The following is a 15,882-nucleotide window of genomic DNA, read 5'->3' on the forward strand; positions in this document are numbered from 1 at the left end:
CTTGAGAGCGGGGTCACCTCAAGCTCTAGTCAAGGTTACACTGATTCAGGGGAACGTGCCCAACGCTGCCAGTTTCTCTGCCTACATTCCAGAAGTCTTCAGGCCCACATCTTTCACACTTTGCTACCTGCGGCTCCTAGAAGCTATCCTGACCCTTACACTCCTCTGCCCTGGAAGTTCGCCCCTTACAGGTCAAATCAATGCCCAAATCCTAGTTGACACTCCCCTCAGTAACTACGTGCCAAAGAAATGAATACTTTGCTCTGTATTCACGTATTTTCTTTTGGCCCCAGCTACCAAAGTAAACCAAAGTCTAACTAACCATTGCCATCAAGTGGAATCTGCCTCCTAGTGAGTTAACTTATAGGGCAGACTAGGTTGTAAACCTTTATGGAAACAGACCGCACATCTTTCTGTGGAGGAGCAGTTGGTGGGTTCCAACCGCTTACCTTTTAGTTAGCAGCCAGGACCTTTCATCAATACGTCACTAGGGTTCCTTTACAAAAGCAAAGTGGCTTTGGGGAAGGTTAAGAGTTCTCCCACCAGGACAAGGAGGGCCCCAGCTCTTTCAATTCAGGACCTTTTGGAAGGTTTGTTCAGCAAGTTTACTTAGAGGTCTCGGCCCTTCTTCTCACAGCAGCCCCCCCGCCCGCTTTCACATTGGCCCAGGAGGCTGCAGATGTTCAGCCTCCCATCCAATTGCAAATGAACTCGCAGCAGCTGGAGCTGGAAACAGATGGGCTGCTCATTTGAATGGGTTTGATCTGGCTGCAGGGGCTCTGCGAGGTCGGGGTGGCCCTGCGGAGCCTCTGCCTGCAGCTGGCTCCAGGTGACCTCTGCAGAGGGTCCCCGGAACAGCCTCTCCCACGGGACACCAGAAAAGCAAGGCTTAGCTGCCAAGGACTTTTTCTCCGGAGTTTTGTGGAGAAACGAAATACTTCCCCTCCAGGGAGGCTGCGCCTGAGGACTGCAACCCACATTCGTCCAGGAAATTCCAAATTAAGATTCGGCGCCACCACGGTTAACCTTTCTCCCCTGCCCAAAGCCGCATATTTGCATAGAGGTAAAAGCTTCCTGAAAACAAACAAACTTTGAACAGCTCTCCCCACCCGGCAGAGCTCCCCTTCTTCAAAGCCCTCCAAAGCTGCAGAGCCTCAGAAGGGCAGTGCCGGCCCACTCCCCAGCATCTTGGTTTCCCGGGGAGAGGGCTTAGCACCCCTCGGTTGAACCAGGACTGTACATCCCCTGAGGGAGAAGAAAACAATCAACCCATCACTTGCTTCCAAATCCAACTCATGGTAACCCCATGTGTGTCAACATAGAACTGTGCTCCACAGAGTTTCCAACTGCTGGTGTTTTTGGTTTTATTTATTTTTTTGTTTTGTTTTGTTGTTTGCTGAAGCAGACCACCAGTCCCTTCTTCTGAGGAGCCTGAGGGTGACCCAGAACCTCCAACCTCTGGGTTAGCAGGGGAGCATGTTCACGGTTTGTACCCAAGGGCTCCCATAGACAGAAATGGTGCCTATGAAATCAGAATCTATACCCCCAAACAGCCCTGGTCCATCCCTGGCTCTCCTCGCATCTGCTATCTCCTAACTCAGCCAAGTGGTGACCGTTAGGCCCAGCTCAAGTGTAAGTGGGTTACCCAGCCATGCTTTGGTCCTGCACCCTCCCAAGTCTCCCCTCAAGGGTAGCACCTGAGCATCCACCGCCAACAGGTGGAACCTGACGAGGCCCAGTGGAGCTACCAGGCCCTGGACACTCACTGACCAGGCAAGCAGTAGGCCTAGCAAGCTCATGTGCTTAAGAATCCAGATTGGATGAAAGCCACCTTCCAGACAACCAGCCTCCAGGAAGTGGCTCCATGCCAGGTGGAATCCTGGTGTTGGCGCTGCAGGATAATGCGCTGGACTACAAGGTTGGTTGTTCAAACCCACCAGCTGCTCCTCAGAAACCCAGGGCACGGTCGGCTCAACGGCACTTAACAACAAGAACTGCAGAGGAGCACCCAGACACTTGGGAACAAGGTAGCACACACCTGGCACCAGTCTCATCTCTCGCCATCCCCCACGCAGGTGCGCGCGCATGCACGCACACACACATACACGGCCTCCTTTGAGCTTCCCAGAGTCCTTTTTGACCTTGGACAGCTGGATGGAAAGGCGCCACCAATCATTTTTGTGATTATTTGACAAAATGCCTTGCTCCCTGACTCAGCAGAGCTTGAGACCGTTTTCCACTTGCCATAGAGCCCCGGCTGTGGTTTGGCTTCAGAAAGTTATTTTGAGAATGAATGGATGGGTAAAGATTCCCAGGTGGCCTAAAGAAGCTCTAGTGGTACAGTGGTTAACACTACACAGCTAACCAAAGGTCACTGGTTCAAACCCCCAGGCACTCAGTGGGAGAAAAACGAGAGACAGTCTGCTCTGTCAAGATTTCGGCCTTGGAAACCCTATGGGACAGTTCTCCTCTGTCGTGTTGGGCCTCTATGTGTCAGGACTTACTAGTAACAGGGTTTTGTTGGGGTTTGGGTGACACAAATGGTTAAGCGCTCCACTCCTAGGTGAAAAGTTGGTAGTTCTAACCCACCCAGACGCACCTCACAAGACAGACCTAGTAATCGGCTTCCCAGACGTCAGAGCAATGAAAACCTCATGAAGCAGTTCTACTTTGCACACGTGAGTCTGAATCACTTGATGGTAACTAACAACAACAAAGGAAGGAATGAATGAATTCACAGACGACCTATACCACATTCTGTCTCTGCTGAGCTCAAAACTTGTCACTGCAAGTTTAGGATGGAAAGGTGTTGGGCCTCTACAGTCGGAATTCCGCTTCCCTCCCACATTTCCCAGTGCTGACCCACCCACCCCCGGGGGTGTGGTGGGGGTCCCTGCATGGCCAATACCAAGTTCAGCCAGCTGTTGGGGCTGCCACCACCAGCCAGAGTTCCCACGTGATTTTTTTTTTTTTAAAAAACACAACATTAAATTGAAAGTTGCTGTGTTCAGCATGGGTTCCATTTCCACACCTCTCTTGCCACCCCCAGACTAGGGCAGGCTCCTTACTGATTCTGCCCTTTTGTTTGATGGCTTTTTACCCGTTTTTCTAAACTTTGTCTCTGTGGAGAAATGATGGTTAGAAAGGCCTGATAGACTTGGTGTCTCGTCCAATGGCCAATCAGAAATACTGGGCAAAATACCAAGGGACAAGTAGACAGAGGAATGCATTGGGGCTGGCGTTACCCAGGTGGTTTATGCGTGAACTGGGGAAGTAGCAGGTCAGCCCTTCTGAGTCCTGAGCTGGGGTCTGTGACATAGACAAAGAGCAGCCTCTCCCTGTCTCTGTGAGTAGCAGAAGGGACTTCTTATCAATACGGTACAACAGGCCATTCAAACAGATCACACAGTGGTAAATATCAGAGCATTTGCATTAAAACTAATTTATCTTCAAGTAGCTTTAGGGAAACACCACTTATCCTGAGGCGACTCTGACTCAGGGTGACCCCCATGTGTCAAAGTAGAACTGAACCCCAAAAGGTTTTGGTTTTTTTGCTTTGTTTTGTTTTTAGCTTTATATTGTGGTTTGTTGTTGTTGAGTACCATGGAGCCGGTTCAGACTCATAGTGACCCGTAAATCTTTACGGGATCAGAAAACCTCACCTTTCTCCAGAGAAACAGCTGGTAGTTTGAAACTGCCAACGTTGAGGTTAGCAGCCTGATTTGTAACCACTACGAGCTCTGGTAGCGTAGTGGTTACGAATCGGGCTGCAAACCTTAAGGTCAGCAGTTCGAAACTACCAGCTGCTCCGCGGGAGAAAGAACCCTATACAGGGTCACTATGGGTCGGAACCGACTCCATGGCACATAACAACAACAACAACAACGCTACCAAAGTTTAGGTGAAACTTTACTAAGCAAATTAGTTTCCCATACAACATTTTATACATAGAGTGTTTCATGACACAGGATGCAATCCCTTCACTATGTAAACATCCCCCTCTCCTACCCAGGTTTCCCCGTTTCCATTACTTTAGCGATCCTGCCTCTTGCTGTTTTCTGAATTTTTGTTGTTGTTGTTAGGTGCCATCAAGTCCATAGCAACTCATAGAGATTTCCCACAACAGAATGAAATACTGCCCAGTCCTGTACCGACCCCAAAGGGTTTTAAATGGCCGCATTGTCCCGACCTTTCTTCCAAGGTGCCTCTGGGTGAACTCAAACCTGCAACCTGCAGCAGCAAAGCGTGGTAAGCATTTGCAACACCCAGCAGTTTCTTCATAAATGTGAAGGTCATGTGACAAATTCTGCAAAGGACAAGAGGTCATCAGAGGACACCACAAAAGAACCTACTGCTGATGGCAGTTCAATGAGGAATGTTTTCTCCACCAATAAATTCACCGCAGGGTCTATGTCCAACTCACTACCCATGATGCCTTGGAGGAATCATTGTCCTCAAGATTCTCAGACTCCTCATCCACAAAGTGGGAATAGCCATATTTCTGCCGGATTACAGAAATTAGAGATACTGTGTTAAAAGTATCTAGCATCCAACACAATGCAGGCACGTGATAAATGCATTTAGAGATGTGGTGCTGTAGGACAAGCACTGGATCACAAGGTAGGTATGAACTGTAAGATCATCAGTTCAAATCCACCGGCCGCTCCTTGGAAATGCTAAGAATCAGAACTGATTCCACAACACTTAACAACAAGAGGTCCTTGGAGAAGGATATCACGCTTGGTAAAGTGGAGGGTCAGCGAAAAAGAAGGGAAGACCGTCCCTGAACGTGATGCTTTGACACAGCAGCTGCCACAATGGGCTGAAACACAACCACCATTATGAGGCAAGCAAAAGGCTATCATGGTGAAGATAGCAACTTGACAGTACCTAACGACAACAACAAAGGTGTCATTGTCACCACCACCATCATCATCATCACCACCACCATCAATGAGCCCCGGTGGCACACTGGGTTAGGTATTGGGCTTCTAACTACAAGGTCAGCTGTTCAAGCCACTCGGAGGGAGAAAGATGAAGCTGTCTGCTCTCGTAAAGATTTGAAGTTTCAGGAATGCTATATAGGGTCCACTGAGTTAGGATCCGAGTCCTGGTGTGGATAGGATTAAGTACTAGACTGCTAACCACAAGGTGGGTGGTTCAAACCCACCAACTGCTCCTCGGAAACCCTATTCAGGGTTGCTATGAATGAGAACCAACTCAAGGACACTTAATGAGTCAGGACCAATTCTGTGACAATGAGCTTAGATTGAATGAGTATCATCAGCAGGGGCAGCAGTAGCATCACCAAGGCCATAGGGACACTCTCTTATCCACCCTAACCCACTGCTCCCCTCCAATCTTGTAACACACATAAAGAACTGCAAACAATTGTTTGTTCCTCCCCACTTTACTCCCTTGGGCCCCATAATACCTTGAGCTCCCTCTTTCAGATATGCTAACAGTCCAGCTGATTCCCAGGAGGCTGGCCAAGGAAACAAGGCAGCAGCAACTACAGCTTTGCAGGCCCTGTCCCCCTTGATACAAAAGCAGAGCAAACTAGACACCTCCCCTCCACTCCCCCACCCCCAGGAGACCAATCCCATAAGTTCCTTCCATGAAGCCCAGTGACAACCCTTTGGAAGCCTCACACCAAATACTCTTTCCCTGCCTAAATATATTGTTCCTCACAAAGTGCGTGCCCCACTGTTATTGCCTAGCTGCAACTGGCTTTCTTCAACAGGAAAAAAAAAAAAAGTCAACCCTGAACCATTTGGACAGCAAGCTGGAGGATGATCACATTCCTACAGCTCCTGGGACTAGGAGCAGATAACAAACAGGACTGAACACAGGAGGGGTCTAGAGCTCTGATTCTTCAGTAATGTAAATGTCTCTCATTCGGAGAGAAATCTTTGGATATTGAAAGGTAAACATTCTATTGTCCCAGAAACAGAGGTTTTCATTCTCTGGTTTTTGTTTTGATTGGGAAGTGGGCTGGGGTGGAGAGGAAGCTGGCTTTATGAAGCACCTATCACAGGCAAGGAACTGTGATAAGGACTTAATATCCCTTTGCCTTGAATCTTCACCACCACCCTTTGTGAGACAGAGAAAAGGTAAGGGAGCCTGTAGGGGCCTCCTCAAAGTCACAGAACCTCTAGATTCTGAGCGACTCTAAGCAGGCCTGCCTGGCTCCAAAAATCATGTTCCTCCAGTGAGTGTCATGGAATCTTGGTTGGGAGTACATTGGATTCTCTTGTTAAGTTCTGTCAAGTCTGTTCCGAATCATTGTTGTTGTTGTTGTTAAGTGCCGTCGAGTCGGTTCCGACCCATAGCGACCCTGTAAAGGGTTTCCGAGGGTGTAAATCTTTACGGGAGTAGAAAGCCTCATCTTTCTCCCGCGGAGCAGCTGGTAGTTTCGAACCGCTGACCTTAAGGTTCGCAGCCTGATTCGTAACCACTACGCTACCAGAGCTCCTGTTCCGAATCATAGCGACCCTGAATTTGGTTTTCCAGGTTGCAAATCTTTGTGGGAGTAAAAAGCCTTCTCTTTCTCCTGCGGAGTGGCTGGCGGGCTAGAAAGTCCCGTATTGATCCTACAAAGCCACAGTACACCCTCCACAAGGGACTCTGTTGTGCTGTTGTTGTTAAATGTCATGGAGTCGGTTCTGACCCATAGCGACCCCTGTGTAGGGTTTTCCAAGGAGTGGCTGGTGAGCTTGAACTGCTGGCCTTGCAGTTCAAACCAGCTTTGCTGTCTAGCGCATTAACCCACAGCGCCACACCAGGACTCCACAAGAGACTCTCTAGGCCTTTTAAATATGACAATGATGTTAAATTTGAAACAATAACATCCAAAATAAATCTGTGTTGAAAGTAAAACCAGGAATTCAAGACTTCGCCTCTCATACTTCAGACATATTATTCAGGAGGGACCAGCCCCTGGAGAAGAACATCATTGTTAGGTAAAGTGGAGGCTCAGTGGAAAAAGAGGAAGACTGCCAACAAGATGGATTGGCACAGTGGCAGCAACACTGGGCTCCAGCTTAACAAGGTGTGAGGATGTCACAGGATGGGGCAGTGGTTCATTCTGCTGTGCACGGATCGCTATGAGTCAGAACAGACTCTACGGCTCCTAACAACAGGATAAACGAGTCCTGGTGTGATGCTATCGGATAAGCACTGGACTGCTAATCACAAGGCTGTTGGTTCAAATCTACCAACCACTCCTTGGAAACCCTATAGAGGCTCACTACGAGTCAGAACCAACTCAATGGCACTAACGACAGGGCATAGTATTCAACTGCATACCTACCATCGTGGAAATCCAGGAGGCTTAGCAATATGGGGCAGGAGTTTCTGGCTGGCACCAATAACTACTAATTGAAAAACTGGCAATTTGTAGACAACTACAGGTCCCTCAGAAGAAAGGTCTGGCAGTCTGTGCTTCCATAAAGGTCGCAGCTCCGGAGTGCTATTCTACACTGCACACATGAGGTCACCATGACTCAGAAGCCACTTAAGGGCAAGTATTTTGTAGCAGGATGTGGAAAGAGCTACCTTAAAAAACTAGCCACTCGCCTTTGGGACAAGCCCACTAGTCAACTTCCGAGTTGAAGCACAAATGTGGTTTAAAGAGTCTAAACCCTAAATGCGCCCACTGCAAAGATCTGAGATTCATTTTACAGACAATTCTCCACCATCACACACATACATACATGTTGTTGTTGTTGTTAAGTGCCATCGAGTCGGTTCCGACCCATAGCGACCCTGAACAGGGTTTCCGAGGGTGTAAATCTTTACGGGAGTAGAAAGCCTCATCTTTCTCCCGCGGAGCGGATGGCAGTTTCGAACCACTGACCTTAAGGTTCACAGCCCGAGTCGTAACCACTACGCTACCAGTTACTCACACACAAACACACAGTTGGCCCTTTCACTATATGATTACTTTCTAAACAGGACAATTGGTCACGTATGAAAAATTCCACAGTAATCTGTCACGTGTAGCATTACATCACAGAGTAGTAACATAAAGGAATTCTAGAGTGTGGAAAGAGATCCTGGTGGTGCAGTGGTTAAAGCGCTCACCAGTCAAGCAAAGGTGGTTAAAAAGTGCTGTCAAGCTGAAGACCTGGGGGGTACGGGGGAAGGATTGCAGGGTATACCCTTTGGTTGGTTGATGATGCATGGAGGGGATTGTAACCATGGCAATGAGACGATATATGATAGAATGAATGTAAAACTAATGGTCTCCCATGTAAACTATCACATAATTCACAATAAAACATTAAAGAGAGAGAGAAAAAAAAAAAAAGTGTTGTCAAGTCGGTTCTGACTCATGGGTTTCCAAGGAGCGGGTGGTGAATTTGCACAGCTGACCTTGTGGTTCAACAAAACCCACCTTATGGTCCCAGGGCTTACCCTACAGCATTATAACCCTGCAGCGCTACACCAGGGCTCCACTCAAAAGGTGGATGGTTCCAATTCACCTGTCCTCTCTGCACGAGAGGAAGGGCAGTCAGCTTCTATAAAGATGACAGCCTTGGGACCCTACAGGGCAGTTCTATAGGATCACTTATGAGTAGGAACCGACTGGGAGGAAATGGGTTTGTTTTGTTGTGTTTTTGGTTTTGAGTTAGAACACCATCAGAGCAATTTGTACAGTTTGCTTTACTAACATTACAGTCTCAGAACTGAGTTATTTCAGAGTAAGGTGCTATATAAATGATATTCATACACACTTCCCTCTACCTTTTGCCTGAGTCTATCGGCATTGTCCTTACAAGCTACCTTTCCACCTTCTCATAAAACATGTCACCATAACCTGAAACTCTATATGTGCATTCTTTGTTCAGGAATGACCTGGAATTTACCAATTTATTTGGACAAGGGATTAAAAGAATGTGCCACAGCTTAGCTCCCTGGTTCAGTACAATGAAAAAGAACCAAATGTTTAGTATTTCTTCCATGATGTGGTGAATCAATTCAGAATGGGGGATTATGACTTAGGATATTTTTCAGTGGAATAAATGGCAACAGCTCACCTTCAACATCTTAAATCTCCATGTCACAGTACAAGTTTTCCAACATCCCAATGACTCAAAGCTTAATGTGTGCTTTCCCACTTGACACACACCCTTTAGAGATGACCACAGCTGTCCCAGAGGTTAAGTGACCTATTTACATGAAGATACAAATGTTCCTGACTAAAAATGAACAGACAAACATCAAGATAAATTGTTGTTTGGAGACGTTACCATTTTGGATTTTCTATCACGTTCTTAGGGTATTCATAGATCAGAGGGGGCCAGGGAGACTATCCCCCTCAAGACATAAAGGACAATCAGTGTGGAATACCCCAACAGCTAGCTTAGCCAACAAGACTTCTTCAAGGAACTCAGCATCAGAACTCCCCGCCTTACTCCCTCAGATGTCTGCCTGTAAGAAGGTCAGAGTTGTAACCTGGCTGGCTCACCCCAGATCTACCTGGGTAAGCAAGAGGACATGACTTATTCATGGAGACCATCAGGCTGCCAGATCCCCAAGAAAAAAAGGACTTCCCCCAAAATGGACCCAGGTTTAAAAGAAAACAAAAAAAACTTTTAACTAAGCCTCAGGTCTGAAGTTCCCCTAAGAACATAGGAGAAAAACCTGGTGGTCTGCTCCCCTAAAGATTACAACCTAGGAAGTCCTACTGGGCAGGCAGACTCTGGCTGGGATCGCTAGGAGTCAGAATTAACAACAAGAAGCCAATAAATGTAATCAGTGTCACTGAATTGTATGCAGGGGCTTCAAAAAGTTCGTGGAAAAATGGAATTAAAAGATTATGAGATGTTGCCATGAATTTCCTGAAGCTTCCTTGTACAGGCAGAAACTTGAATCGGTGTTTGCTTCAAGGTTACTGTGTATATTCTCAACAACAAAAATAACATGCAGTATTAAAAAATAAAATATCTCTTAAAAGATTTTTTTAAATCCTATGGCTCACAACAGTCTGGCCATAACCAATCATGGGTGATGCCAGGGCCAAGCACCATTTCACTCTATTGTGCCTGGGGTCTCCAGCCAACTGACAGCAGCTAAAAACTGCATTCTGAAAGGTTTGTTTCTCCTAGGCAAAATCCTCTAACCCAGCTCTTCAACTAAAGCTGAACTTTCAGTCCTAACATCTGTTTGGCCGCTGCAGTGAGCAAAGACTGTCATTGTCTTTGTCTGTTAAGAGAAACCACACAAAAAAAGGCAAACCAGAGAGAAGGGACTGCCAGGGTGTGGTACCCTAAAACCACAGGGCCATCTCTAAAGCTAGCTAACTTGGGGTGCAGCAAAAGGATAAAAGTTATCTCCCAAGGGAAAATAAAAACAAAACAAAAAGCCCATGGATACTTCCGCATTGCCCCATAAAACCCACTGGACCAGAATCATTTGTAGGATGGCTGAAAATCTTTCACCAAAAAACAAAACAAACAATTTCTGAGTTGTCAAACCAAGATGAAGGCGCTATATTTCCCACCTATTTTCACAAGTTGCTGTTGTTAGGTTGTTAAGTGCTGTTGAGTCAGTTCCAACCCACAGTGACCTTGTATAGGGTTTCCAAGGAGCAGCTGGTGAGCTTGAACCACCAACCTTGTGGTTCAAACTGACTTTGCAGTATAGCACACATTAACCCACAGAGCCACACCCCAAAATCAGTTTCTCACATTTTCCTTCAAAGTCTTAAAACAAAACAGCTTAGATGAAATGTAAAATAAAGCTAGACTCTGATGAAAGTGTTGTGAGCTTTTGAACAATTCCCCTCATTAAGTAAACGCCCCAACAAGCAAGTCTGCAAACTCTTGGAGACGTTTTCATGAGACTATGAACCTTAAAACTCTGTATAACTCTGTATAAACACAACTCCAGTTATTTCACGGCCGTGTAATTACTCATTAAGCCTGACATTGGAAACATCTCATATTGGATTGCTCTGGTTAGCTGAATTCTCACCCTCAACTAGACTGGAAAGACTTGGAGGCGTAGGTTTTTGGTTACTGCTCAGTGGCAAGGGCTTTTTGTCTAGATAGATGTTCAGTGATTTAACTGGTAAAACACATAGGTCAAAACAAAACATAACAAAAAACACATTGGATCATAAAGAGCCAGTATAGAAATTATACAAATACCAAATTCTCTAGGCTTGCCAGATTTTTGCTCTAGAAGTAATATTAAACACAGCGCTTTGTCTACGAATTGTGAAATACTTTATATACTAATAAAGAAAGTGTACTTCACTGTGTTTTTAACTGCATAAGCCTGCATTTGGTTTAATTGACCAAGAATAAGTCATTGCTACTAAGCTAACTATCAAGTTACAACCCACTCTTAAATATTAACACTCATATTGAGAAACAAAGCTGTAGATAATATAAAACAGAAGATTATTTTAAATCATTCACTCTTGGTATGCGGATATATTCCCTTCTCTCTCTCTCCTGTTGTTTAAACTTGGAATCAAATGTGTATGGCTGATATTATGCCATTTACAATACTCCTAACAAAGGACCATACTAGAAAAATCCCTCAGAGGAAGGTCTTCGGGCTTTACCAACTCACACTATCCGCAACAGTACCACCTCACAGGTTACTCAGAAAGGGTCACAAAATCCTTTTTCCCCCCAGGTCGATGCTCTTCCCAATGGCACTGTGTAGAGGGTGGGAAAGTAATTAAGGGTTTTAGGTTGGAAAAGCCCTTTTATTTTAGCTCCTACTGGGCTGGTGTAAACAAAGATGTCGTTAATGTCAACAATGACTTAATTAACCAGAGTAGGTGACAAAGTCAGGAAGAACTTGAAAGTAAGAGTTACCTCCTCCTGTGGGTAATCTCGAAATAATTAGAATATTAATCAGCCTAACAGTCCTTTGGCATTGAGGACTACCGCCCACCCCCACACCAGGCCTTTGGAATCAATAACTGTATCTGTGTTGATCAGCTGGTCCCCTAAAATAATGCACTGAATAGAGCCACTTTTAATCAGGAATGTTAACAACAAAAATCTTTTAGACAGCAATCATCTACTTTGTTTCCTTAAAGTTTGTTGAGTTGATGGAATCAAAGTGGTTGTTTCCACTTCAGAAAAAAAAAGCGTCCAGAAGATGAATGATAGGATATATATTATAAAATGGCAGTGCGCAAACATAGGGCATGCGTTCCCGTGGGAGGGCTGAGGCACTTTCCTGGCGTTTCACAGGCACAGAACTTCTCTAGACACATTTTCCTCTGGTCCAGCCCAAGGAACACTATTGAAACTGCACTTCCCAATCAACAAACCACATCTTCCAAGACAAGGCCTTGTGCAAGAGAAGGTTAAGGCTGTACCTGTTAACCAAAGCTGTAGCTAATGTAACTACTGAGGGCACAGACATGTCTTGTCAGGGCCAGGACTTAAATTGAAGCTGCCCTAGTTAGCTGGCTCCTGGTTTCCTCTCATCTATAATGACATCACCTTCCTACTAACCTTAGGCCAAAGCAGAGCTCGTGCGCTGGAGGAACTGGTCTTGGGGCTGACATCAGTTGCAGTTCTGCGCTACAGGGGACTAGACCCTACAGAGAGCAAACACAGCTGCTTGGGAACACAGGCAGAAAACATTTTCTTTTCAACTGTCTCCAAAAGCATGGCTGTTTCTTGACATTGTGGCAACTGACGTGGCCAGCCTCCCGAACTGGTAAGGCCCTTGTTCACAGCCAGCTGGGGACAATAGTCATAATAATAGGTACTGGGTGCCCATTAGATGCCAGGCAGGTCCTGTGCTAACTGCTTTTATGTCTAAGTCTAATTTAAATCGATCAGCCCTTTGGAGATCCAGTGTGGTGCTGTAGGATCAGCACTAGACTGATAACAACAAGGTCACTAGTTCAAACCCACCGATCACCCTCAAAAACCCTGTACAGGGTCACTAGGAGTCAGAACTGACTCGCTGGCCCACAACAATATCAATGCCCTGAGATAGGGTGTCAAAAGCCTTCTGAGGATGTCAATATTTGATGTACAAACTAGAAGGGATCTTTTTATTAAACCTTTATACTATAGAAAGGGAAACTGAGGCCCAGAGATCTGTATGCTTATCCCAAACCTCCCCTGCTTTGCAGAGTTTTGCTCCTTTCTCGAATTCTTGTTTTAGGTCTTCAAGCCCTGAGCGTAAATTTCATGAACTGCCGACCTTGTGGTTTGCAGTCCAGTGCTGATCCTACAGAGCCACACCAGAAGTCCAAGGAAGTCAACAGACCCAGAAAAAAATAAGACTCACAAAATATGACCTACCATTTCAAAGGGTGGTTCATGGAGTGCCCCACCCTCCACTTTAAGTGCACCCACAGATCCCAGGTTGGGAAGACCTGCTGCTGTCAACAATACTGAAATTGTTGGAGAGAAACTTCTATACAATAATTCATTCTGGGGACTTTATCCCTTTCTGCCTCCCACCCCCTCCCTTCTCTTTCCCTGCATGTATTATAAACATTCTCTAGTGATTAAATATGGTCACAGAAATCCTCCAGGGTCATTTAGCACGTTAGGTTGAAATAAACCTACAATGATGCCGCCCTGATCGTGCAAATGGAAAACGACAGCTTGCTCCTAACCTGGGTCGCTCACTACTAAGAAACCTCAGCTCAGCTTCCTAAGTTTGTGCTGAGCCAGGGGCTCGGGGGAAAACCTAGCAATTAGGGAAACATCCATTTTAATTATTAGCAAAATTAAAGAAGGACAGGGCTGACTTTCTGAAACAGGGAACCGTTTCTCTCCCATTCAGTCCTTGAACCAATACGTCCATCCTCTGTGTCTACACATCAGATTAAAAGGAGGCAGTTCCTAAAGGCCTCAGATACCAGCTCCTACCTGGTTCCCTTCCCAGAGTCCTGGGAAGCCAGGCTGTGCTGCCACACCTGGTCATTACAAAGCCTCCACTAGACTGAGCAGCAAAACTCACCGGTCCATCACACTCACAGGAAGGTTTAGGGGGAAAGATTTGCTTACATTCTTCAGGGACTCAGGCCTGGGGTACCATCTCGCAGCACTCTCAGCTGGGACAGGGAACACAGTCCTCCTGCCCAACCTATCCTGATGGGGCAAAGGAGACTGGGCTTTCTGTCTTCTTCCAGCCCACCAGAACAGCTGAGAAGACCCCAGACTACTCCCCAAGTCCAGCAGGCACCAGGTGGGCTCTCAACAAACAGGTTCATTAAGTGGCGATGAGTGCTGGGATGTGCCGGGTTAGTCTCGGATTACCACTCCAGAAAGAACTCGGCTCCCAATATCCCAGGCTGCTGACAGATCTCAACGCTGCACTAAGTTGAGCCTTGGCTAACATCTCAGAAGGACCAGGCAGCGGAGAGAGCTTCCAAATCTGCCCAGCTGCCTCGGGAGCCCCTGCCGTCCCCACTCCTGGCTTTAAACCTTTCTATTTCCAGAGCTGAAACACCAATGTGTGTCCCACTCATCTGGTAATTCCCCCAGATGACAGAGATCTCCTGGCAAATTCACACTCAAATTTATAGAAAATAGAATGGGAGGTTCTTTGAGGCATTGCTTAAGTATGATGAATTTACTATGGCACAAAAACATTTTTTTTGTTGTTTTTTAAATCTTATATGCTAAGCATCTCCATGGCTGGATTTCAGAAGCTTCTTAGACAATGAAAATAAAATGTCAGCATTTCTGAGGATGGCGATTTTCCTTAATGGTGCATTTTGTCAGAAAAGAGCAATTCTTTACACCTTATAAGCAAGCATCTCTCTCGCCGCAGGCACACTGCTCTATACAAGGCATGCATCTGGTCCTGCAAGTCCATTCCTGGCTTCCCAGATAAATGGGAACTGCTGTCCCACACTTAGCACAGAAAGTCTCCCCCCACCTCCACGCCCCCCCCCCAATACTATTCCACCCTCAGTGTCACTGCAAGAAACCTTCTCTCATAGCCTAGAACGTGGAAGGTACACAGCAACCACCTTCAACTGCCCCAAACAGACTCAGTTCATTATCAGGCAAAGGCAGCCGATTCTAAAACAAGCCTTCCCATAAAGTGCCACTTCCACAGACAAATCCCCAAGCCAACTTGGGACTCCCGAGAGAGGAATGAGAGAATCCCTTACCTTCCGGCTCTAATGTGGTACCCTCAGCTAAACTGAAGGAGGGCCGGGCCAGGGACAAGGTTGCCATGGTGACCGCGACCAGGCAGATAAAGCGACCCCAGCTGACCATGGTTACGGTGCCAATGCCCGGTCCTCTTCCATATCTCCATGTGGACGTTAATCCCATCTGCACACTTCCGCTACGGGCATGGACCGCCAGCAACGTCTTCAGCCTGTGGTGGGCTCAGGAACCAGGGACCACTGCAGCAGCTGGCTGGTCTTGCCGCCGCCGCCACCACCGCTGCCACCACTGGAGGAAAGAGATTCGGCGAGTGAGTGAAATCTTTTCCAGTGCCAATCTACTCACATCCAAGCAGGACAGAACCACTGTGCAGCCTCTCAGCTAGGTGCAAACAGAATTCCTGTCCATCTGCAAATGCCCTACATCCTCATCTCACATTCCCAGGTGTTCCCCCCCAAGACAGTCCCCGAAATGTGTTAGACTTCTTCTTTCCGAAGCAGACTTAATAAACACAGATAGGACTCAGATCTTCAGTTAGGCAATGTGCACATTCTCCATCTATCTGCTCGCCCTTCAATCACCCCAAAAAGCAGAAGCAAACATGACCTTCATTCCAAGGGCAACTACAAAAGCAAATTCATAGCACATCAGCAGCCTCAGGAACGTCTCTGAGTCGGACCGAGCTTTAGAAAACCGACCCACAAGCCTCTGCTTCCAGCCCCGAGTTCCTGCTGAGTTGCATGGATGAAGTTTGTCCACC

At 46.5% G+C, this 15,882-nt stretch overlaps 1 protein-coding gene across 4 annotated transcripts in view; it reads right to left on the reverse strand.

The window, feature by feature from the left end:
• Positions 1–15,377, reverse strand: part of FGFR2 (fibroblast growth factor receptor 2) — a 127,033-nt gene extending 111,656 nt beyond the window's left edge. For all 4 annotated transcript variants that reach the window (XM_006831416.1, XM_006831415.1, XM_006831414.1 and 1 more), the window contains exon 1: positions 15,122–15,377. In XM_006831416.1, the coding sequence (XP_006831479.1) occupies positions 15,122–15,287 (166 nt within the window). In that variant the 5' untranslated portion in view covers positions 15,288–15,377. The remainder of the gene's footprint in view (positions 1–15,121) is intronic.
• Between the last annotated feature and the right edge of the window lie 505 nt (positions 15,378–15,882).

This window comes from Chrysochloris asiatica, unplaced genomic scaffold (genome assembly GCF_000296735.1).
Source record: "Chrysochloris asiatica unplaced genomic scaffold, ChrAsi1.0 scaffold00003, whole genome shotgun sequence".
NCBI lineage: Eukaryota > Metazoa > Chordata > Mammalia > Afrosoricida > Chrysochloridae > Chrysochloris > Chrysochloris asiatica.